At 40.5% G+C, this 25,232-nt stretch overlaps 1 protein-coding gene and 1 non-coding gene across 5 annotated transcripts in view; one reads left to right on the top strand and one right to left on the bottom strand.

The window, feature by feature from the left end:
* Positions 1-25,232, bottom strand: part of LOC100644494 (ankyrin repeat domain-containing protein 6) — a 132,712-nt gene that overhangs the window by 46,355 nt on the left and 61,125 nt on the right. For all 4 annotated transcript variants that reach the window (XM_020865829.2, XM_020865831.2, XM_020865830.2 and 1 more), the window contains one exon: positions 7,838-7,939. In XM_020865829.2, coding sequence (XP_020721488.1) covers positions 7,838-7,939 — 102 coding nt within the window. The remainder of the gene's footprint in view (positions 1-7,837; positions 7,940-25,232) is intronic.
* On the top strand, positions 17,060-17,132 carry TRNAR-UCG. Its single transcript has one exon. It is a non-coding gene; the product is annotated as a tRNA-Arg (tRNA).

The raw sequence follows: 25,232 nt of genomic DNA, 5'->3' as shown, positions 1-25,232 counted from the left end.
AAGCAATAACCATAAGGAATCTCTTGACTCGAAGATGCTTTATGTTAATTGACGGCCTTAACGGTAGATCGAAAAGCCTCGTTTTACGACAGTTCCGTAGGATTATCGCGGCCCGCTTAATTCTATGTGCACAGCTGGTGGCCGCCTCGAACGTAAAGAGTCACCGGACGTAACGCTCTATTTTTGCAGTTTACCGAAAATTTGTTTTTTCCCAAATAACGGAAGAAGCTGAGAACTCGTCGTTATTTTTATTTTTCCATCTGGTCCGGCCTTACGCGAAGAGAAACGAGCATCTGCCAGGTTTTGACCGGTGGAATGCAGTTGCCGGGGCAAATAAAATATCTAGAGGGAGAATCCTATCCGGATGCATTCAGGAAACTCTGGCGAGGCGAAAGAAATTGCCGCGAGAGAACGTGACAAAAGGCCGGTGTCACCGAGACGATCGTACGCGTAAATTCTTCGACGAAATAAAAAATGGAATTATAGTTAGTCCGGTTTAATAGCAGTTACCGAATCCTTCCATGGGGTCGCATCGAGGCGGTTAGCGTGCCTCTAACGAGCACGACCCAACGATCAGCTTAGAGTACTTTCTCTTGTACTCCAGAAACTGATTTATCCTTATGGAAATGCGATTTGTTCGAATGCTATTCGTGCTACGAAACGTTTATGATATTCGAATATTCGAAGAATTCGCTACGTTAAGGTATCCTCATGATTTTAGCAAGTAAAAATTTATTATTACTCTTTAGTTAATCTTATTGTAGGATCTTTACTACGATTAGTTTATTTGCAATGAATGGATTAAACAGATGTTGATTAAACAGGAAACGATGGTTGTTTAACGTGAACTAATCACAATAACGCATTATAATTAAGATAATTAGATAGTTAATTTGCAACTCTCGACAACGCAATTCGCACTCTCTGACGTCTCAACTCGCAATGACTGTTAATTCGTTTTTGTCCCTTGGCAACCCCTTGTCTTTTGTCTTTTGTCTTAGCCTCATGTTCCGCAACCGCTTGTTTAGAATTCGTACGAAAACCCCCAGGACCCTCGTCCACGATGCTACAGTACACAGCACGTATAACATAGGTGTAAATTTATTATTAATTTTTAGTTAATATTATTAATATTATTACTAGTTAGAACTAAAATTGAGCACTTCTGTATTCGACTATATCGTAAAACGAGTATTAAAAATAAGACACGATGGTGTGTACAGCGCGAAAGAGAAATTATTACGTAACAATTAATCAACCGTGATGAAGAAGTATTAAACGCTAAAAGCATGTTAAAGGTATCGCGAGGAAGCTGTTCGAATTTTTACGAAGCTTTTTTATTTCCCATAATCCCTGTAACGATACGGTAAAGTTGATGTTATTTGTTCGCTTTTTTCTTATTGAAAGTATCCAATAGCCCGGTAATTTAATATTTAATATCGGAACATACCCTGTTATTAATTTCATTGAAAAACAACGTTATATCCATCAGTGTGCGGCCATGTTACAAAGTAACGCTCGTAATCGCTTCTTCAATCACATCCACTTGAAACTTACAATTAACCTATCCGCGGCCTGGTATCCAAATGAAGCAATTATCGACGTAGCAGAATCGCCTCGAGGGAATAGATCGCGATTCTCGATTGCGATGCAGCACAACGGCAAAGGTAGAAAACGAGCAACCATGTCGGACGTGAAAATCGGTGAAAAAGAACGACGAACATCGCGCAACCAACTGTCGATCGACGGTTCAAGGATCCATGTATCGCGTCTTCGAATCTTCCAATGCGTACTCGATCCTCTTTTCTTCTCATTGACGTCGAAAAATCGGCTCTTTCGTTCCGCGTCTTTCGTTCGACGTTTCGTGAAATGCGCGCATAAAAGCGATGAAAAACGTTGTGGGAGATGCGAGGAGGCGATAGTTCGAGGAGAAGACCGTCTAAAATTATCGGCTTGTCCGAAAAGTTTCTTTCGTTTCGCAAAGCGATAATAGATGAACGACAATTTTTGTTTTATATTATTTTACTGAATTAGGTATCATCCATTTCGTTCTATTTCTATTATTATGTTCGTGCATAATTCGATAAACTAATATAAAGTGAAAAACGTTGTCCGTCTATTATTAGGTCTATTATTTTCTTATAGAACGAAAGAAACTTTTCGGACAACCTAATAATAATACCGACAAGCGTTGCTATAATTTTCGAATTTTCTAAATACTAAGCGAAGATCAGCCAAAGTTGATGATATTGTGAGTTCGATAAAAGCAACGTTCGGACGTGTATCTTATCGACGAAACTCGTCGATTATGTCGTACCTGTATAAATATTCGGCCAACTAAAAATCGCTAACAGCGAAGAACGAAAGCAGGGACTTAACAGACGTGGCGTATCCAGAGAATGCAAGATACAAAGAATGGAATTTCGCGAGAAAGAGAGGCTCGTGGTAGCGCATTCTTTCGCATCGACGCGTTTCTTTCTCTCTCCTATCGAGAATCGATTCACGAGCGTCGATAGCCCTCCGCGACTCGTTCACCGTTTTGTTCTTGGCCGATCTCGAGTCTTTCGACATTTGCATCCTGGTTGCCGCGAATATACGCGGCGAGATATCGCCGAGCTGTCACTCGAACCCGGATAACATCGGGATTTGCGAATCGCGCCGATTGAAAAAGGGGAATGCGCTTCGGGGACTCCCCGCCGTGCAAAATTCTACCACGAACCTTGTTAAAATCCTGTTCTGTATATATCGTACGATGGAAGAATTCGTGGAAGATGGTTTCGTGGAGCTGAATGGTAGCGTCTGAACGAACGTCGAAGAAATTTTACGTTCGAAGTAGAAAGGAAATGGTAGCTTGACACTTTGACTGCCACGCCGAAATCACATCAGCGTTTTAACACTAGAACTACCGATAGTTAACACGAAGATATTTCTACCAAAACCAGTAAAAATGACTGGGCTTTAAAAAATACGTAATAATAGAGTATTTTTATATTTATTGATTTATTACTTTCTTACAGAAGCAATTCCACGTTACGTAGTAGATTTTTCGTATTATTAATTCATCCGGGATCCCTAAACGAGGGTTGACACGTTTATAAAATTGTAGAACTAGTCATTTTAACTGCTGTGGTATTTCTAGTGTTAGCATCTAGCGATCGATCCGGAATTTTCCTGATATCTGATATCATCGTATCGAATGATACGCGGTAAAAATTTGAACAACGTGTGGGAAGTTGTAGAAAACGAGGAAACTGGTTAATTGGGATTCGATGAATAGACTACAGGACCCTTTTACACTTTGACAAGTACCAGCCATTTTGACTGGTGTTGGAAAAGTAGCCTCGATACAAAATTATTTTGAGTTTGAATACATAAAGAACAAAATAAAATTCATTATATTATTCTTTTAGATATCGTTGCCAAAGTCACTACATCATTGTGGGAAAAATACAACACGAAGTAGGAATTTTAAAATAAAATTGTAAACCCAGTCGATTTGACTGGTGTGGTAGTTCTAGTGTTAACACAGTGCACCGTTAGACGCAAGATTTGTCCTAATTTTTTTTTATCGATGTTTTAGTAAAAATGTTTAATTGTTCAATGGAACACTTTTTATTTCAAAGTATCTTCTATCTATCGGTTATATTCAAAATACCCTAACTGTCATTTTCATTTTCATTTAATTTTTACAATCGTAAGTTCAAGCGCTCCGGTCGCCAATGACCCCGTGGCGTCACAGGAGAAACCGTGGCCCGTCACATACGACCACCGTGGCAATCAAAGTGTTAAGTGGCGTAAAGTCTTGGTAAAAGATTGGCACACACTTAGGAGAGAAGCGAGTTTCTCAATAGGAAAATTCATCGTCGAAAGGTTATGTAAAATAAAATAAAAAATAATCGTAATCTGCATATATTTGCGTAAAATTAACAATTTATCCTCGTATAAACCATCTAATAAACGACTTTCCAGCGTCAACAGATCGATAAGCTGTATGTACCTAATCTCGTTGACCATATTCTGATAAAAGCTACAATCATGTCGATTCGCATAAAAAAAAAAAAAAACAGGTATAGAAGCAATAATTAATTAAAAGCGTTACGTTTATCATATCCATATAGCGATGTTTCCACGCGAAATATTGCGAAAAGGTACCATACGTAGATCCAGCGATAATTGTGGCCAGCAGCAGGAATTTACAATTTCTTGATACATAAATTTCCATAATTTCATCAAACGATCGTCGATGGAGTCTCGCCGTCTCCCATAGAAATAATATATTCGTATCTTCTTGGCCGGCAAGCGAGTTTAAGGAGCAACCCCGTACATCCGAGCAGCGTGGAATTCCGCGAAACTACTCGAACAACACAGAAGATAAATATTTTCTGCGCGCTTAATACCACGCATTATGGGGCCAGCATGGCTGCTCCTCCCGACTTAAGTACGTGTCTGTTGCTCATTAAACGATCCCATCGATACCAACCACGATTATCGGCGCGATAATAATCAATCGAAAATGTTTGGCCGCGCGCCGCGCCGCGCCGCGGATTAATCGTTTTCCAGCCGCTTCTACTTAGAGCAGATCGTAATACGTCAAACGTTAAGTCGCTTATAGCAACCGTAATGCTATTTCTCTTCGTGATATCGCTCGAATTTCACTTCGATCAAACGCTGTACGGCTAAGACAAGCTTAATCCTTTATTCGACATTTTATGAAATTTAACGATGCAGGAAGTATGGAGTAACGAAGAGATCTCGTGCGCGTACGAGTTCGCGTTCAATTACGTGAATTCATCCAGCTGAAGTTTATTTAATCGAGCGCTAAGTAAAATTTCGTTGAAGTAAATGACGTTCGCAAGCTCCTGGTCATAAATCAAGAAACGTGCAATTACGTAAATTAAAAGTCAGAGAAGAGCGACGATGTTATAAATAGCATTTTTCAAATCTACCTCGCAACCTATTGTTATTTAAGTGATCTTCTTGCGATAAATAAGTTTACGACGAAGGATAATATAGTCGAAGAATCTGGCTTCTAAGCGGTTCAAATTAGAAATGAAAATTATCGAGATATGTACAATTTTATGTGCTAGACTATGTTAGCTGCGTGGTAGTGATACTTGTATGTGAATATCAGTGTGTGGAAGTATGTGTGTGCGCGGCTTCCCGAAAGCAAATGAATGTAAACTGTTCAGTCGGTTAACAGTCTGATCTGGAAGAAGATGAGACGCGTGCAAGCGTGTATCGATGAATATCTTTGAAATCCTTTATCAAATAAATATATAACTATACTAATATAAGTTCTAAGTGTAAATTTAGCGTTCCTATAGCATTATTTCGGCTATCAAGATCCAAAATTCTCAACAAAAATAACGTAGACGTAATTCCGTCTGAGTAGCAAAGTACGCGATTACGTTGTTTAAACGCATCACTTTACCGCACCACGTTTCTCTGACGATATTATAAATATCATTTAAGAAGGCTTCTGTGGTGTTTCGTGGCCGATCGTGGCAAGATTCGGGGATCAATAAGAGGCCATCATTAAGACGTAAAATATACACGCCTACCGTGATTTTCTTGTCGTTGGTTTCGCCAAGCGGCTCTGGTACCATCCGCGAAATTGCTGCCTTGTAAAAATGTCGAAATCGCTGTGCCCGGTCGACGAGAACGCGGCTCTTTAACGCGAAACCAGGATAAACGCGATACGATATCGGTAATGACAGCCATTAAACGGTTTACGACTTAATGACGGCGTCGATATCGATCCTATCATACTCTGACCTTTGATGACAGCAGCGTGTATCGTCGTGGCCGACGAGATAATCATCGATCAAGAGTTTCGTGCTACGTTCGCACCTGCGAACAGTCGCCAGCAACATGCTGCATTCGATTTGCATACGATATTAACGAGACTTTCGGTAGCCGAATGTTGATCGAACGTTCGCAGATGCGTTTTTCTTCCTTCGATAATTACTACCGTCGTGCTCAATGACAGAAATCACTTACGTGCTTTCCCAAGCCAGCGAACAGCGAGTAATTTGTGTAAAACGTCAACGAGTTTCTTAATACCGGCGGTGTAACTATTTTCTGCTTTAAATTCTACCCTAATCGAGTAAAACAATTGCAAGGAATCTGTCCTATCGCAATTAACGGTACCCAAGATTTAAGACGCAAAAGTGAAACGAACATGCTTATACGAGAACTATGCCATAAACTGTTAGTTTCCAGCAAAAAGGTTGCTACAGTGCGAATCCCTTGCCGCAAGAATATCTTTGGAAATGAAATATTAGGTTGTCCCAAAAGTATTAAATGTAAAAACATTGTGCGTTTATTATTTCGTCACAAAACGAAAGAAACTAACGGCTGATCCAACAGCAAAAATTGCAGCCACGAAAGAACCGAGTCGGATTCCCATACGCGACATATCGTTTGGCATCGTACAACACATTGGCGAGCAGTACGCGAATAAAACTGAACCGTATTATAACAAAATCAGAATATAAACTAGCACAGTTTCTTATACTTTTTTCTATAAACTTTTAGATTGAACGCTCGTCGTTATCCCTTGACATCCGACGCGTGACCCCATAACTGTGACCCCGAAATAATGCCACCTTCGCCGACGATATTCCACGATACGTACATTGCGTTCCTCTTGTACGCAATTTCGCCGTAAATTAAATTCATCTGGCCGAGTACGTACACCGGCGATCCCAAGAATTCGCGATGTTCCTCCGCAGAAAACAGAAATCTCCGCATCGTCGCCATTTCCCAATTTACTTTCGCCGATTTACAACGGAGTCGCTTTGGCGATATACCATATCCTCTCGGCTGTAATCGCATCTATCAAGCGACATGGACACGGTACAGCCGTGGATTTATTATCCATGGCGAGTGTCGCGTTCTCGTTAACCACGGTAAGGGGGGACACGTTCCGCCGGGCCGTTACGAAACTGCCGTGGCAAAACGATAAAAATCCACGCCCCGAGGGATCGACTTCGAGAAAGTGATAAAAGACCGCTGCCAATGCGTAGCAGCAAAAATCTCCGTAAATTGTTTCTTCTAAAGAAAGAAGAAAGAAAAAGAAGAAACGCGAAATTATCGCGATCCTCCGTGTCGCTCTTCCCGGTAGCGATTTCTCCGCGCCGGCTTTTTCCTCTCGTTTTTCTGCTCGTGGACCGGGTGCTGTGCGCCCAAAGGCTCGCCCAACCAACATACGCGTATCAACGCAAGAGTATACTGTACAGCTCTCGGATTTGTTCGCCCGAAGGGCTGGTAAATAGCTAAGGAAACATACGTTTATGCGTTTCTGACGCGCGAAACGAGTTTTCCTCGTGAATGCATCTTCCCTTGCTTTCGATATGGTTCTCTTTGTATTTTGTATCTTCTTCGGAGATAGACGGAGATAATCGTGGTTTATATACGCTTTGGAGTTAGCCGTATGCTAACTCAGATTTTGTATAGCTCGACCGATTGCAACGATTCACAGCGGCGAATAAAATGAAGTTTAAAAGTCGAACGAAAAAGTCCGATAAAATATCGTCATTTTGGAAAATTGAAATATGTGTGTATATATAGTTTCTTACGTTTATACTGTAATATACTGTAGGATAGGGGAAGGAAGATTGCGCGAAAGGTAGCGCTTCTTGTCTAACCGTGCGTTAAAGTCACCGAAGTCGACTGTACGGTAAAATTATTTTAAGAAAGAAATAGAAGGAAATTTTGGTAAACGAGTACGTAAATTTCCAAGTAACGTAGTTTCACGGCTGCGATGTAACGATCTGTCGCCGTAGTAAAAACACAATAGGAAAAGAGTATATAATGAAATAAAATTCTGACTCACCACGTTATCCTGACGAGCAACGTCGCCGCCGTGTTTCAGCAATAATTCCACTACCTCCAAATGGCCCTCGGTAGCAGTCCTCTGCAATGCCGTGACGCCAGTCTGAAAGAAAATGAAAATAAAAAATGATTAACGTTCAACAGATATGTTTTAACGAACGTTTTTACTAATTTCAGATTTGATACACGTGAATGTCTTGTAGCGGAATTATAAGAATTCTAAAGCGCTCCAGTGACATTATAAGTTATGAAAGATTTATCAGCACGTTTTCTTTCGCTTGCAACGTTTGCAAACGTTAATATATTATGTTTGCGTTTGAAATCTTGTATCCCTGGTGGAACGTGCCTAAACTCGAGATTCGTTTCATTCCAGTTTTCGCTGGCATCGAGCAACGTCGTTCATTCCATGATACACTTTTACCAAGATGATTATGATGGATGGCATTCCATGTTTTGCCAACGTCCGCTAGAAAGTACATTAAAAATTCTCTGTATCAGAAATTCTTTTTGCCTTCTGATTTATTCCGCTATAAATATGAAACGACTTTAGAGCGTCCGTACATCAAATAGATCCTTAACTCTCTATACCACCGTATATCGTTTCTTCGGATTTACAAAAATATGGCCTTGTACGAGCAATTTACTTTCCAGATAAAAGTGACAGACTGTAATGCGATACGAACTATAAAGTATTTAAATTAACGTAAGCTTAAATTTTTCCTTATTCAAATAGAATCGAATAAAATTTCGGTATAAAAAGCACGTAGAGCAACCAACGAGCACGATCTTGTCGACGATCGATCTACTCAGAGACGCGTAACCGAACTCTGTTGCTTTACCAAGAAGAAGATGTAAAAATGAGAGAAAGTAATAAAGTGTTTGACGTAAACGTTTCAATCTTGTTAAAAGCTAATAGAGACAAAAACTCGTTGTCCATGGAGTTTTCGTGTGGTTATAAATTAAAAAATTCCACGGCCGAACGATCGTCTTATCTCGTGCCGAGTTAGTGGAAAGGGTCTGGACGATCGTACATATACGACGGGGCGAGAGAATGGCTCACTAAAAAGATAGAGAAATCCCTAAGTAGTTCACAGACGAACTGTCTGCCTCCGAGAAACTGTCACGTATAAATTCTTAAAGGTGGCTCGAGCTCACGGCGTTACACGTAACTTGGTACCGTTAAGTAGAAAATGGAAGAAAAAGTCGCTTTGACGTGGGCGTCGAAAACGATATCTATGCTAAATACATTTAGAAAGGTGTGAAGCGTTAAACCGATAATTGTTTGTCTTGGGGCAAACGATTATTTCAACGGAATTTTCCTTTTTATTTAGTCGGACCGGCTCTATAAGTATAAACGTTATCCTTCGCAAAAGATGAACGAAAGGTAATCTTTGTATTTTGCCGTACGGAGAATCTATTTCGATACGTAAGAAAGCGCAGAAAGCTGATCAATAACTTGTTCTATTTTCTATAGAAATTTTATCGTAGTACAGAAATTAAGATTTCAAAAAGTACGTATAAACGCCAACAGCAGAGAAAACGTGTTTCCTGCATCTGTTCCTCGAAACGCGTTAACCCTCTTATCGTACGATCGAATATCGCGATTAACTTATCGCACACGTGATGCACGATCGTTTCAGTACGCAATTACATCCTGGAAAAATTCGTAGATGCGAAACACGAGTACCTCCTGTTAGATTTCTCAACAGATACCGCGAACGTATTATCAAATCTATCGATGTGTCCATCGATGAATCCACATTATTCGCCGGTCAATCGATTATAATAAAAGAGATTATATTCTCGTTAGGGTTCGCTGCCTTTGCGCGTTAATAATGGTTGAATTTAAACGTAAATTCGCACATAGATACCTATATAGTATGGTAACAGCGTGGCAACTCGGTGTTTTCTTTTTATCGAATAATATTAGCCTTCCGAGATACATCTCCTAATCTATTAGCCCAGGTCAAGACCTCTGACACATACATCCACGAATATTATTTTTATATCTATTAACTCAAACGCAAACGACACCTATTTTACGATTACAACGATTACCATTAGCGACGTAATTGGAAACATTAAAATTCTGAAATTTGAAAGTTCGACTATTCGACGGACTGTTTGAACATTGGAAACTGCAAAGTCCCGAGATGTGAGATAAAGACCGATCAAAAAACGTTTAACGTTGCCAAATTAGTCTTTAAAGATCGAAACTCCAAAGACCTGTTTTCTCACGCGTGCTACTAATTTTCAGCACACTCGCCAAACAAATTACGTATCCTCTTCAAATGGAAATCAATACGCTGAAATTGTCCGCTGAAAACCGTGTCCGGACGAGATCGCAAATGGACAAATGATCAACGTGGCCATTTGACGTGGCGAGATACTACCGTCCTACAATCGGGATGACAATTGCGACGAAGACATATCAGGATCTTGCCAATAATTCCAACGCGGTAGGTACCCGACGCATCTTCCATAAATCATGAAGCTATCCCTCCGAGCGAAACTTCACCCCCTTCGCGGTGTGGCTGCAAGATTTTCAACGAGCGACTAGGGATCATCGACAAGTCCTACATGAAAATCTCCTACGGTTGTAAACGGGAAAGTTAGTTATTTTTCCCCCTTCTCATACGGACGACGGACGCGTGCACTCATGAATCATTCAAATTGCTCGTGAGTGATGGAACTGCAGCTTGAGAGCGGCCGTCTTTCTTCAACGACCGAGAAAACTCACGCCCTTTCCTTTTCTGTACAAAGAAACCAGCTTTCGCGCCATTCCTTAATTTTAACAGGCTCGCGCATGAAATACGATCGTTCTTCCATTCCAGACGAGCTTGTTCGCTTATTTATCGTAGCAGCTTGTTATCTAATTTTTGTTATCCGATACTGTATGATCGACGGTTCGATCGTAATTTTGATTCAATTTATGGAGTAGCTAGGAATATATTATATCTCGAGGATCAGGTTTATTGCTTTCAAGTTTCGTTAATGTTGATACGAAACCAGGCGTTGGATTTTATTTACTTAAAAGTCAACGTTTACTAAAACAGGCGAATGGAAGTTCTGCTTTTATAGCTTTACGCGTGCTTTTACGACGATTTAATTGCAGAGATTATATTAGAAACTTGAGAGGTTGAGAAACGTAGAACGAAGACTTTCTAACTCTTCTATTTTTAGTTTCATCGTTCGAAGATTAGTCGTGTCTCGATGTTCGCAGTAATTTTATGGAGGCGGAAAGAGCGATAAATTTCAACGAACCAATGGAAAAGGAACTAACGTGTTAGGAATTGCTAGAATTAATAATTTTCAGGTTCGAAAATTGAAAAATTTCAAGGGTTAGCAATTTTTCAAGAACCTAATAATCGAGCCGCTGGTATCTTTTTCAGGCAATTCTTTTCCATTTCTACCGAGTATTGCTCTTAGTCTCGTTAACAGAAAGAAACCAAAATAATTTCGCGAGGACGTCGATTTCACGGCACGTTGAAGCGAGTAACAGCCTAACAAGGTGCGATCGTCGAATGAAAACCGTGTTAATGTATCTGCTGAAACACTTATAGCGACCCTTTACTTTCCGCGGAACAACCTGGACTAACAATCCTGTCTTAATTACCTGACTACGTTCTCTCTGAAACTGCCAAGTTTTTCGTAACGTCGTTGTTTAGTGTTAACAGAAACTTGTGCTTTCTCGTTGCCTCGTCTACCGAGAACAATGTATTCCGTACGCAACCATGATGCAGTTAATCATAGTCTTTCTCATGCATGTAGGAGCGAGCCTCGCAAACATTTAATGTACATTTCTTATCTCATCGAGCATTTGAAATACGAACGCGTCTCGTTTGACTGGCTAAATTGGAAACAAACAAGGGAACTTATTCGTAGATTGTTACGGCTAATTGAAGAAGAATTACTATAATTGCAATTAATATTATTATATTGTAAAGAATTTATCGTGAGAAGGGAAACCGCGATACTAGTGAGAAATCGGTTGCATTATATGCATTCGTTTTGAAACGATCGTTGTAGGAGAGAAATTATTCTATTCTTACGAGATATACATTGCCATTGTATTTATATTTTTGTCGTATTTCTTGGTCTAGAAATTAACTTCGTTCGAAGATTCTTAACGAACGTATCGCAACGTAAAGACAAATTTCGTAGTGAAAAATTTAAATTAAAGACCTTGGTTTTTTACACGAATGTAACGTTTCGAAAATCATCATTCACCTGCAGGAAATACACGAACCGTATATTCGATAATGATACGCTACACCTTGTCCCTCCCCTTTTACCGGAAGTACTCGTGGTCTTCTCGTGTCAGCTGTACTTCGTTCAACCTATAATCCAGGGATTAGACTAACCACAGTGCGCGTCGGCCATTCCTGTTAATCGTTAATTAAGTTACTTAACGACGAAGAGCTATTACCGATCGAATACTCTTTAAGTACCTAACATTACGTACACGGATGAAGAATATGCTCGTTTTTTACGCATCGAACAACATTTACAAGGCTAAGTAAATTATTGCGTCGGTAGAGCAGGAGACATAATTAAGCGATACGCATCGAGTGTGTTAATTTTAATCAGCCAGATTAGTCTCGTATGGCAACCGTAAAATTGATGTCAGCGACGCTTGGACTTCTTCAAGCTTGTATAACAGTTCTTATGATAGTTGTTTCATTATAGGGATTTGTTTTATAATAGATGAATTTGCTAATGTTGAGAAATAAAAGATACGAACTGGATGATGGAGTACAAGCGTGATCTGTTTAATCTTGTAACAAGGGCGGAACTTGATTCATTATTATCGTAATCTTGTTGTAACTTCGTATTATTACCTTCTGCTTCCATGTACTCGTAGCGTCATAGTTCGTTTAAATTTCTGTTTTTGTGCCCGAAAGTTATTACTACAATTAACTTACAATTTTCTAAATTTCATTTGAATTTTCATCAACTTAATATTTCAACAAATATAGATATCGTTAGACTTCAAACATTCAGCGAAAGTTCATGAAATTGATGAAATTAGATGAACGCTTCGGAAATCGAAATGGAACCATGTTTGATGAGAAATTCTGTCCCTGTGAACGGTCTTGGAAGATTATAGGCGCAAGGGAAGATGAGAGAACGGCAACGGAGATTTTTTGGACCGCTCCATGAATTTTGCGCACGCACTGCGCAGAGGCCCAATACGAGGCACGCTGGTATGCAATGTAACACGCCCTTTAGTCAGCCAAACCGGCCCATGATCCCGTAATCCATGTTTGAAAGCCGCCGTTCTCCTGCGTGTTTATAATACTTTAATCGCTATTGACAAGCAGAACGAAACTTGCAGCGCTTCCACCGATAATTAACATTGCACGTTGTTCTATCCATGAATGATTAAAGGTTGTTCGATGTTCGAGGAAGCGTATAAATCCTGCAGGCCCGAAAAACGACCAAACAACCGATCGTAACGATGCCAAACCCAATGACAATATTTATTGCCTGAAGTTGCTAAGAATCGCAGAACAACGAAAGATAAAAATCAACGTATATAAGATGTGTCGATGGTTTTTGTCAAAAGGAAGTTTTACAAAATCGCCTGATAAATTACTCAGCAGCTATGTACATAAATTACACGTGTATCGAGTAAACGTTTCATTTATCTACGATAATTACTAGGATGCGAGTGAACTACAAGAATCAGTAGCAAGCGAAGGAAACGCTTGTTATAGAAATCGGAGGAATTGCACAACGAAATCACTAAATGACCAGCGTTGCATAGGAAAAAGTCCAAAGCTGTGCTGAACGAATTCGCAGCGGTACATATACGGTTCAGCGGATCAAGAACTGGAAGACATACGTAGCGTAGGATTGCGCTAACGTACAAATAAAAATCGTTAAAAAAATCTTAAGCGAGAATGTATGTATATAGCGCTTCCTGCTTCAATCTTTGAAACGTGACATTTTGCTGTTAAAACTGGGTACCATAGCTTCGCATAGACAAGCTAACAGGTTGGAAGATGTACGTCAGAGAAGAGTACCTTCTGTACAAAGCGCGGATAAATCAGAAAGAGAGCGGATGCATGGCAGGGAGCCGCGGAAACACTTGTTCGGTCGAAACGACCGCGAACAGAGACAATGGTCCGGCTTTCACCGGGGCAATCGTGCCGGTGTATCGCTATGGTAGCCCTTCGTGGTCGCGTTATGGCCACCCGTCGTTAGTTAACGCCATAAATGGGAACGGGCAGCGGCTATGCGAAAGTTCATGATGTACGTTGTTACGTCAATTACGCGCTTTAGTCCGTAGAATGGGCTCCGGGCTTCCATCACGTAACATTGAAACGCGCCCGGACGTTTCGACGTCTTTTACGCCGCAAGAGGTACACCGAGGAATCTAAATTAACTCGGCCATTCAGCCCGCTTTACTCAGGCCCTCGTCTCCACAACGCTTAATATACTTTAGTCTACCGTCTATTGTCAGTTACGTCCGCGTTCATTTTTCTTCTATTTTCCCCCCGTTTAAACGCTGGCTTGTGGTTTGGAATGCTTAAATGTTAGAAATTCGACTTAAACTTAGAAGCTCGCAATATCGTAATTGAAACGTGAATTCTTCAAGTGGGATACTTTTTAATATCTAATGAATCTTTTGAACTACAAACATAACAAATTAACATTAACGTAATATACCGTCGAAGAAAATAAAAGGCAGAACGTTGAAGTAAGTTCTCGAAAATGTTCAATGTTTGGTTGCGTACATGAAAATCTTCGGACGATAATCCTTGGTAATTTTTTGGTAAATAACGAAAGTGGTTGTTAATTGTATATGCGGGAACTTTTAGGTAACGGGTGTCTATGAAATAAATATGTTGCACGTTACGTGTACAACGTTCACAGAAATACGTTCTCCCACGCACGATCGACGAGTATCCGGAGGAGTGTTTAATGTATTCACCCCTCTTTTCTAGAAGAGTCAGCAGAGGCATGCTAATTGCCTTTTGGACAATAGTGGGATACCATGTTGGCATGCGATTCTTCGGGCACGTTCCACCTTACATCAAGAATAATTTCGTTCGATTTCAGCTGTCTGCCATCGCCACGTTTGCTCATCTTTTTATTATTACCGTTTAATTTTCCACAGAAATATTTTTATCTCGTAACGTACACAAACGTAACTAGCAATAAGCTTTTTTACTATTCAAAGTTTGTTAAAGTTGTGCATTAAACGGTATCGCGTATTAAATGGCGAAGCGCGGAGTGCATAAACCAATTATAAATCTTCTACGGCGAAGACACCGAAATATTCGAAATTTCACCATGACGCAATGTCGCGTTACACAACGCGATCAATGAAACGGTATTACCATTTAACTGGAGCTCTGCATGGAACAAGGAGCAAGTAGGCCTTGCGCCGTGGAAAATTCAACGAATATTTAAAAAAGAATAATCGTGATACCTACAAACGAATCTTTATCTTCAGATATAATTTTTGTAAACTAGCACTATCAAACCTTTATTCGTAAAAGGTAACAGTAGCTACGAAACCTTAACACCCGTCTCCACGATGGAACAGCATGAAGCATGAAACACGTTGCAATGGGCAAGGAGGAGCCATACGAAGCGAAATTCGAAGGACACGCTGGCATTTGTTCGAATGAAACCGGCCTCGGCTTTTATCGTCCAAATAAAGCCAACTTCCCAACAGCCGCTACACCATCACCAAGATTCGCATGCGAAACAGAGAGAGAGAGAGAGAGAGAGAGAGAGAGAGACAGACAGAGAGAGAGAGAGAGAGAGAGAGGAAGAGAGTCACAACGACAACGCTACATTTGTCTAACTAACAAGCTACACCGCGAGGCGGGAACTGTTAAATCATCCTCTGTATCAGCGTATTTACCGAAGGATAAAACGTCCGAGTCTTTTGAATTTATTGCACGGCCTTGATTTATCTCGCTTGCATCCATGAAGATGAAGAAAAAGAACGAGCAGATGAAGAAGAGGATGAAGAAGAAGAAGACGACGACGACGAATAAAAAGGAAACGAAGAAGAAGAGGATCCTCTATGTTTCAGGTGGATCGGCAACGAAAAGAAATCGCGACGAGCCGTGGGGCCTTCATGTTTATCGTCGATCAAAACCCTCGCTGTTATCTTCCCTTTATGCAAAATTGTTTTTCCACGATTGTATTTCCGAAGGTACGGTCGCCCCGAGCACCGAACAGTCTCGAATACTCGGTTCGATAATTGCCGCGTGTCTACCGCCTCATCGTCGGTTTCATTAAGCCTGTTCGGCCTCGAACCGAGCGGAGCGTGATGGCGTTTGGGTAGAGAATTTATGGTGAAGCACGGAAAGCCCTATCTCACACGTTCCAGTTCCCTCTTCGATGTGCCTGCGTGTCTGTATGTGTATATATGTATGTAATAACAGGAGGTACAATGGGGCCTCGCTGTAGATAAAATAGGTTTCTGCTCTTCCTTTGATTTTTGATTTTTACCATTTTTATTTCGAACGTTCAGAGTATTGTGCACAGCGTCGAACGAATGGGAATCGGACGTTAGGGTATAGGATGAGATTTAGTGGTGAATTTTACAGTAGATGCGTGTTTGGTATTTTTTCTGCTTCCGTTCTTTTTTTCTTGTAGATTGGCGATTCTTTTGAGCATTATATCGCTGAAAGTAGTACCGGTAGAAGTTGTAAGGTGGGGCATATTGCTATAGTTGGAAGGATATTACTGAATTTTATTTGTAATAAAGTTTCCTACTTTGTGGTTATTAGAACGATCAATTAAGCGAAGAATGATAAAAAATAAGTAAAATGTTGATCTACGTTTCTAGAAATCTTATCGAGATATTTTACCTCTATTAGAAATATATATTGAGAATACATATACTATGTTACCTAGAATTTAAGAAATATAGACATTTAAAGAAATAAATTCAAGTATAAAATTGAATATATATACATATATATATTTATATGTCTCTTAATCATAATTTCTGTTAGCACGTAAACATCGTGATTCCACCAAAAAAGGCAAAATGATTCAATTATACCGCTCAGTAGGAATATTATATAATTAGCATAAATTTCGTATTTTATTACTTCTACGGTAGTAATAGATCTCTAAAATCAACGTAAGATATGTAATATGTAAAATCGAACTTTATTTATGGGTTTTTAATGAAATTTAAAGTCGGATAGGATGAAGGTTTTCATGAACGGGGTAACCACCCCTAGATGACCGTGTGGCCTAACGGATAAGGCGTCGGACTTCGGATCCGAAGATTGCAGGTTCGAATCCTGTCACGGTCGAGGTCAATTTTTCTTTTTTTTTCCACAGAAAAATACTCTTATCACATCGTAGAAAACATTCGAATAAACTAAGATCGTCAAAATTTTATTTACGCGAATATTCTTCTTCTTCTTACGCCTCTGTCTTTAATTATTTATTTTATTCAATGAATATTTCTAAACGCAATACGAATCGTAAATTTGTGTTAATTATCCATAAATTAATATCTATTTATTCGTCAATTTTTCTTGCGCTTTAATCGATACCAAATTCTTTCAAGAGACCCGTAGACTGTTTGCTATAGTATTTTTCTGTGCATGTTATTTCATTACAACGAACGAGGTCGATAGTTACCTTATCTAATGAAATAGACTTTGTCTGGGTCTACTAATCTCTGTTACAACGAATTAGGTTGTAGGTGATAAGAGAAGCGTTTCCGTCAGGTCTTTCAGAAGTTTCATCGTGACTGATGTAATTGACATCATAAAATCATTGTAATCGTAAAAAGAGCGTGAAATTATGCAAAAATTGCTAGTCTCCATTTATTTTATCGCTGATCCGCATGATTATTATATTATGTACGCGCTTCGGTTACGAATTAAAACCTCCACGTCTCCTCCGATCTTCCGCTGAAAAGATAACAGTCATCGAAAAACTTCACGCAAACGACAATCACCCTCGGTTTTTAAAATCCTTCCATTATCCCGTTATTTTCAGAGTTAATTTAAGCTCTACCTTATTCCCTGCTTCGATAAGATTTTACCGTTTAAAAGAATGTATCGTATTTTATGTAGCGACGAACGCGAAATATCATTTCGTGAAAAGTAGCAGTGGACCTATCGTTCGAATAGAGTCGTCTGTAAAAGTAAGCGAGCAATTGCGGAATTTTTCTAACGTTCGACAATAACGCTATGTACGATCGTCGAGAACGACAATGCGAGGCAATTACCACGCGTAATTACGTTTGTTACACGTGGAAACGGGACTGGCGTTAGGTAGCGGGTCGTGCACGGCAAAGGTTGCAGCGAACACTCTATAACTCACTGTGCTTACATAGCCGGTATCGACCTACGATAGCGTCGTCGGTTAATTTGTTGCTTTCACGACTGGCCACGCTCGCCGGCCGGCGAGAAAATAAAATTATTCGCGTTAGGTAGGCGGTTCGATGCACGTGCATGACGAAGGAAGATATAGACACAAAGGGAAGAAAGAGAACGAAACCGGTGGTGTCGATGTTGTAGGAAAAAGTGCATGGACGAATAAACGGAACAGGAAGGCAGGAAACTCGAAAGTGAACTAAATTCGTGTACCAGTTATCGTATTACCCGAAGGTTAATATGAAAACGTTTATCTGGCCGATGGTTTGAATGGCAGCTGGCTGATGTATATTTTCTCTCATTTTAAAGTATTTAACGTTTAATCGCCTGATCTATTCGCGGAGTTAAATCATTCAACGTCGAAGAATCACCGGCGTACAGATCGCCTCGTGTTGCCTCGTGTCCGTTGGGTTAGTAAGATCGTACTGGAAGGCCACGATTACGAATTGATTTACTGTGTAAAAGGCTTTTGCTTTTCCTAGCCGCTTTCGTGTCGTAGATTAGAATGATCGGTTGTCGCATCCATGACAGTCAATATATCAGCCTCCCTCCCCCCAACGATTAATAACTTCGTCGTTAACAACATTATTATACGCCCGTATATTTCTATACCTTTAGAGATGCTCTTTTATTACTCTTCCAAACAAACACATATTACGATTCTAAGGTGTTCGAATATCATTTACATGATTAGGCGCTCGTTTCATAATCATGGCAGTGATCGTTTTTTTCCAGAATCACGTATAAATCGAATTCATTGTATACGTAATATCACGCGCAGACGACGAATATCGAAACTTTTTGATAATATTTTGTCACCTTATGTATTGAGTTATGTATAGTGTGACGTATTTGAGGCGTTTAGAAGACACAAAATCGACTTTAATTGCAAAGGTAGACTTCACCCTACTTAGATCCACTAACCCGTTTACGGTTCCGGGGTTGGAGCGGATAGAGGAGGGGTTTTTAGTAGCGTACCACCTGTCGAGTCCCACATGACCCTGTGACACGGGCCACTGGGTATAATTGCATTTTCCCCTCCTCGCGAAAATAAAAGGTCCACTAACACCGAACCACCTCGTCCCATCTCCGCGCGATACTTGCGTTTTCGGTAATGTCGTATGAAAATGCGCATTATGCATTAAAAATAAAGTACATCTGTACCAAGTAACACGTAGAAGACATATATAATACGTGGAATGACACGCACATATACACAAGCGAATAGCTTCACGTCGTAATTATCGCGCGACCAGATGACTCGGAGACGTAATCAAGACGCTTCGTCCATCATCAAGCATTTCCTCGTTGGTAGATGAGAGACGAAACGAGTCGCGGCGAGTCTCGCGAGTTTTTTCCGTCAACTCATCGTCTGCGAGCATCTCTTTGGCTCACTCCCACCCAGTGGTCCCATTTCCTCTTCAGATCACGTTCGAGCTTCTTCACCAGGTGAATATGGACTTCCTCGTTCGCGGCTGCACGCCTCCCAGCAATTTTTTGATTTTCCGTAAATCGCCGCTGCCACTTTCTATCGCGAATCCAACGGTTCTGCGATCTTTTCCAGTATTTCTTATCTTTCCCTTCTTCCCTTTCTTATCTTCACCCGTTCCGATATTCAGATACATGGCAGAGGGCGGTGTACGGTTTTATGAGAAACTAAGATCGATCAAGTTGTTCGACGGAACGTTGAATATTAACGAGCTGCATCGAAGGATAGATTGATGGATGACGTAGAGAAACAAGATAAAATTGGAAACTATACGACTATAAATCTTAGACATCGTAATTTCGATCGTGCATCACACGAGAATCACACGAGATCCACGCGATAATTTATGGATCGTGGATCTTTCAATTTTATTATTAATTCGTAGCTGAGAAAAAGCGCGTTACATTGAAAAAAGTACGTTCGTGGTTTAACGTACATACATAGTGCATAATCGTTTTCAGGGATAGTCGAACGCGCGATCCTATCTTGAAAGTTCGCCAGGTTTCTTAGCGGTTTTTGCGGTGTTCTTCGATAACTGTAACGCGACCGTACGACGCCTGAAGAAATGTACGCAGGCACGTCGAGCTCTTAATAAATACGTTTCATCAGGAATGGTAAGAAGTGACAGGCATCGATAAAGAATCCCACAGGTTCTCACCGCCGTGCCGCCTCTGCGAAATATCTAGAAGCGAAGTTGATCCCTCTCGTCGTCGTTAAAGACGCAGAGATCTCGTCAACATCTCGGACAATGGGTCAACTCCTTCGATCGAAATATCGCGGAAACTCCACGATCCGTAGAATCTGGTAATAAAATTCGAAAACTGTGAAACGTGATGTATCACGTGTATTTAATTTCACTTAGAAAGTATCGGAAAGAAGCGAATTTATCGCAAACCCAATTATATTTGAATTGCGATAAAATTAATTCAAGAATCCTTCGAATGTTTCTTGCGTTGCCAGCGACGAATAAGAATTCCGTGCGACTGGCTTTTCCAGCACGCGTTTTCTCTTCTTTGCTTAATTCCCGATAATGGCAATTATTGCACACACGGAACCGTAGAGAAGCGTATTCGTTAACGGGTTCGCGGGTATCGGGGTTGTCAAAACAGGTTTAACGTCAACTCGTTCGTAAGATTTAATGAATGGATCGAGTGTTTTTTCACGCGGTTTCGTACACGAGCTTGTAAGTGAAAGTGAGATGAAAGAAGCTAGTACAAGCTTCCAGAGATTTATGATAAAACCTCGTTAGCTTAACGAGCAAATCATCAATTTAAGCTTGAAACTTGCGTGTCGCGTCTAAATCCAACGTCGACACTTCCGCCGCTATGTCATTGCTGTTTCACGGAGTCATTGGCCGAGTTTCCCATTTCGTTCCGAATAACTGTATCAACCTAGCGTTGGAGAACGTTCGTACCATTTTTCCAAGTAAATACGTACGAACGTTGCGCGTCGTTTCTATGCCGATCCGCTTCGTAGAAAAAATCGCGTTTCTGCCACTTTCCAATCGAGCTTTTCAATCGCGGGTTTATCGTAGATCGAAGGTAAAATCAACGAGCCTAACGTACCCAAAACTAACGTCACCCGTTCGACTGCTATTTCGCTGCTGTTCTTTGGAGTCATTGGCCGAGTTTCCCATCCGAGTAACTGTACAGTCAAGGAACGAACAAGGACGTGTATCGTCGCAACGAGGAACGCGCGAGAAGTGATGGAGCGCATCTACCGGATCATTTGCTCTAATGCAGCCGAGACGAGCAAATCCTCTCATTATCCCGATGAGGAACATTTAGTTGAACACTAGAGAACACCCATCCAGCCTGTCCTTCCTACAAATTACGATCATCTCGACAAATTACGCCCAGTTTCTGTCGTTTCTTTCGCCGATGTCTCTTTATTCGCCTGGCGAACGATTTTGTATGCGAAATGAGACATTTCGTGTCGTGAAAATATTCGCCTGCGGAAAATTCGTCGACCAACGAACACGAAATCTACGGAAACTACGAGTCTCGTCGATTTCCTTAGGCTCTTTTCCAATTACCGAGCTTTTTGTCGACTTAATGGAAGATTAATGGAGGCGATGAATAATAACGCGATAGAAATAATAATAACAACGAGGAAACGAGACGCCTGCAGGCACTGTTCACTCAGATGGCTTTCGAATCCTTTTTTCGACGAAGTATAATAATTGGTTGCGTTTCGCAATGCAAGATAATGGAACAGGTTAGATTATATTTGGACGGATAAGTAAATGACGTGATATTTTCTAGTCGCCTTGGAAGCAAGATTTCATATTGTTTGTCGGTTAGGTAAATCGACCACGAAGATGTATTGGGTTGGCAACTAAGCGATCGCGGGTTTTGCCATAAGTGGTAATGACAAAAACCGCGATCACTTAGGTGCCAACCCAATAGAATTTCCTTGTTCGAAAGAAAAGAACGTTCGATATTTCCAATGGACGTTAAACGCTATACGATTCGGTTCATACGCTATTCGATTCTCGGCTGTATCTTTTCTCGCAGGAACGTACGGTGTCCGAAGTTAGAAGTAATAAATAACAGGTATAGCCAGATGAAAAAGAGACGAAAAAAGTAGTATGAATTACGTAAAACGAGTACGAACCTGGTAAGAAACGACGAGCATAAAACGTGAAATATCTGTGCCGATGATATCAGCGGTAACTAGATGATGTAGTTTTTTTTAGAGAAGAGTGAATTTTCATAACCCGCGGTGTTAAATACCCGTGTGCAGTAATACTCTGTCGGCGAAAGATTAATAGCTGCTAATAAAATGCGTACCTGCAGCCTCGACCATCTCCGCTTCCTGCATTTCACCTGGTTGTCCCGTTTCAGTTTACGACCGAAAGGATCTACGAATTTGATCGCCGTCGATCACTCCACGACGATTTTGCACAGCGGTGCTACGATGGCCATATAGTGGGACCCCTCTGTTCGATTAACGTGCCATTAGAGCGCAGTCGTTGGTACAAAGTAAAAAAGACACGACTAAAACGTCCTACGCTCTAATTTACATCGATCTTCATCAGCGGAACACGCGGTAAACCATCGAGGTACGAACGTTTTTGGAAAACGCGATTATCGTGCTGCCGTGATGATGATCGAATCGTTTCATGGCAATTTCGATAAATTACCGGCGTGCGTTTATAACGGAACGCGCGTTTCCTTTAATTTAAATTCCTCGAGAAGAAACGTAAGTTTCTCAAAGGGGCGAAGTAGATTCATGAAATATTATCCCGAACGGGCTGCTTTTCCTTTTCAATTCATCGTGGTTCTTGGGAAATACTTTTTCCTAGTAAAACAATGCCGATGTTTTTCCATCGATCGTTCGAAAACAACGTGATTTCGTTGAAATTAAAAACTGAACGAAGGTTAACAAGCGATTAAACTATCTGTCGGATATTTTATAATAAAAAGATATAAATATAATAGAATACGACAAAATATCGCAACTTAACGCGTCAAGGTTTCAAGAATTCGTCAATTCCTCGCGCGTTATTGGCGTTTCCGCGAATACTTACGGAAATTAGAAGAATCAACGTGAAAAAGCGGGTATTGGAAACGCCGATGGACAACGTACGTGTTTCTAAAATTTCCATTAATTTCGCGGCGGCGGGAAATAGGCAAAATGGCGGTAGCTCGGAAAAGATGAAATTAAATTTCGCGCCGTTACACGTCATCCGCTACTTGGCCTAATGAGTTCCTGATGCAGCCGACATAAATCACTGTCCCCCTGGCGATTAATACCTCGGCTCTCTGCTCACCTTGCACGTGTGCACGTGTAAATAATAAGAAATTCGCAGGAAAGAGAAAAAGAAGCAGAAACGTCCAAGCGACTCGACCTTTTTCCCTTTTCTTTCTTTTCAAATTCTCTTTCGCGCTTATATACATCGCATGCAACGTAATCTCGCAACGATTGCCGTTTCGCATCAATTAACGTACACGATTCCTCATTACGATCATCTTGATACATCTAATCAGAGCTTCAATCCATTACCGTGACGATCTAAAAGATCCTAACACTCTTGTAATTACTATTCTATTAGATGGCGGTTTCCGCAATCGTCTGGAATAGTAATTCATAATTCTTCGCGTGGATCAATTATACCTGGACGTCTGACATATCCTTCTCATTCGTTTATGCAAAAGTAGCTTATGCATATTTCTCGTCGCTCGTGTTGCTCGATTAAAGTTATTTGTTGCAACTGGTAGTTAAGAGATTAAGAAAATCATCCTACTCTAATAGCTTATTATTGTCTAACTAATAGCCAGTATTTATTAGTATTATTATTATTATTACGTTTTACGTACCGCATTCCATATTTGTACGTCATGTTGTATCTTCTTTTTAGGCGGATATCAACTTCGTATCAAGTACTTACAAGTACAGTCATTCAGACGACAGATTTCTAATCGGAAAAATTCTTCGGACATCGTTTAACCGCTTGTTTTTCATTGCACGGAGAACGTGTCAAGTAACCTTGTAGGTTCTAACGCCTAAAAGCATCCGCTTTTAAAAAGCGGAGACTTAGGTCGAAAAGCTCGGTGTTTTCAAAGTAATCTTTAATCCTGCCCTCGTATACGTAGCTCGCATAGATCTTTCAGCCGAAAGAAAGAGCAATTCGCCCGAGGATTACCTTCCTGGAAAGATACCGGTACAAAATGTACCAAGTCGTGACTTCGGAGATGTTGTCTGAGAGATTCTGCAAGGGATCGGCACGAGTTCTTCTCGGAACTCATGATTTCGTTTCCGTGGGTCAACAGGTCGCGCTTATAATTGCTTATTAAAACCACCCAGCGTCCGGTTAACGAGGTCGATACCTAGAAATACTTTGTATTCCAGCTAACGTACATTTACATCTGAACATGGGATCTTTCGGGTAGATGAAAGAATAACACTATGGAAGATGGAAAAATATTCCCGACCATAAGTGCAATAAGTAGGTCAACCCTCGTGTGTAGCAGGATAAAATAGAAAATTTATTGCATAATTTTATTGCATAAATTTATTGCATTTATTGTATAATCGGAGGATCGATCGACGAAAGAAGTATTTTGTAAAAAAAGAAAAAAAGAATGAGAATCCTGCGAATCTGCGTGGAACAGCGTACGAGTCGTGCAATTAAAAACGCAAAATGATAAACATCTAAGTTATACAAATTGATATGGGAGTAAGCAGCTACTTCCGAAATGCATAATCATTCACGAAGGATCGTTAATTGGACCCGTCGCGACGATCAGAAAAATCGACTGTCCGCAGGAACCGGTGTTGATCGCAATTAAATTGAAAATTATTGATTTCACGAGCCACGGGGCGACCGTAAAACCTGGATTACAAGCAGATGCGAATATATTACGCGTATAAGCGAAACGGAGAGCCGCGGAGAAACTCTTACGATATTTACACCGCTATAACGAAAGTAACGCGAACGCTTGGGTCAAGGGTATTTATAAATTACAGAGAGATGAATAATTTTACGAGCTCGGCCCATCTAGCGTCCGACGCTTATTTACGTGCAAATT

Source organism: Bombus terrestris, chromosome 12, assembly GCF_910591885.1.
Source record: "Bombus terrestris chromosome 12, iyBomTerr1.2, whole genome shotgun sequence".
Classification (NCBI taxonomy): domain Eukaryota; kingdom Metazoa; phylum Arthropoda; class Insecta; order Hymenoptera; family Apidae; genus Bombus; species Bombus terrestris.
Note: the sequence above shows the minus strand (reverse complement) of the source record. Positions and strands in the feature narration are given on the sequence as shown.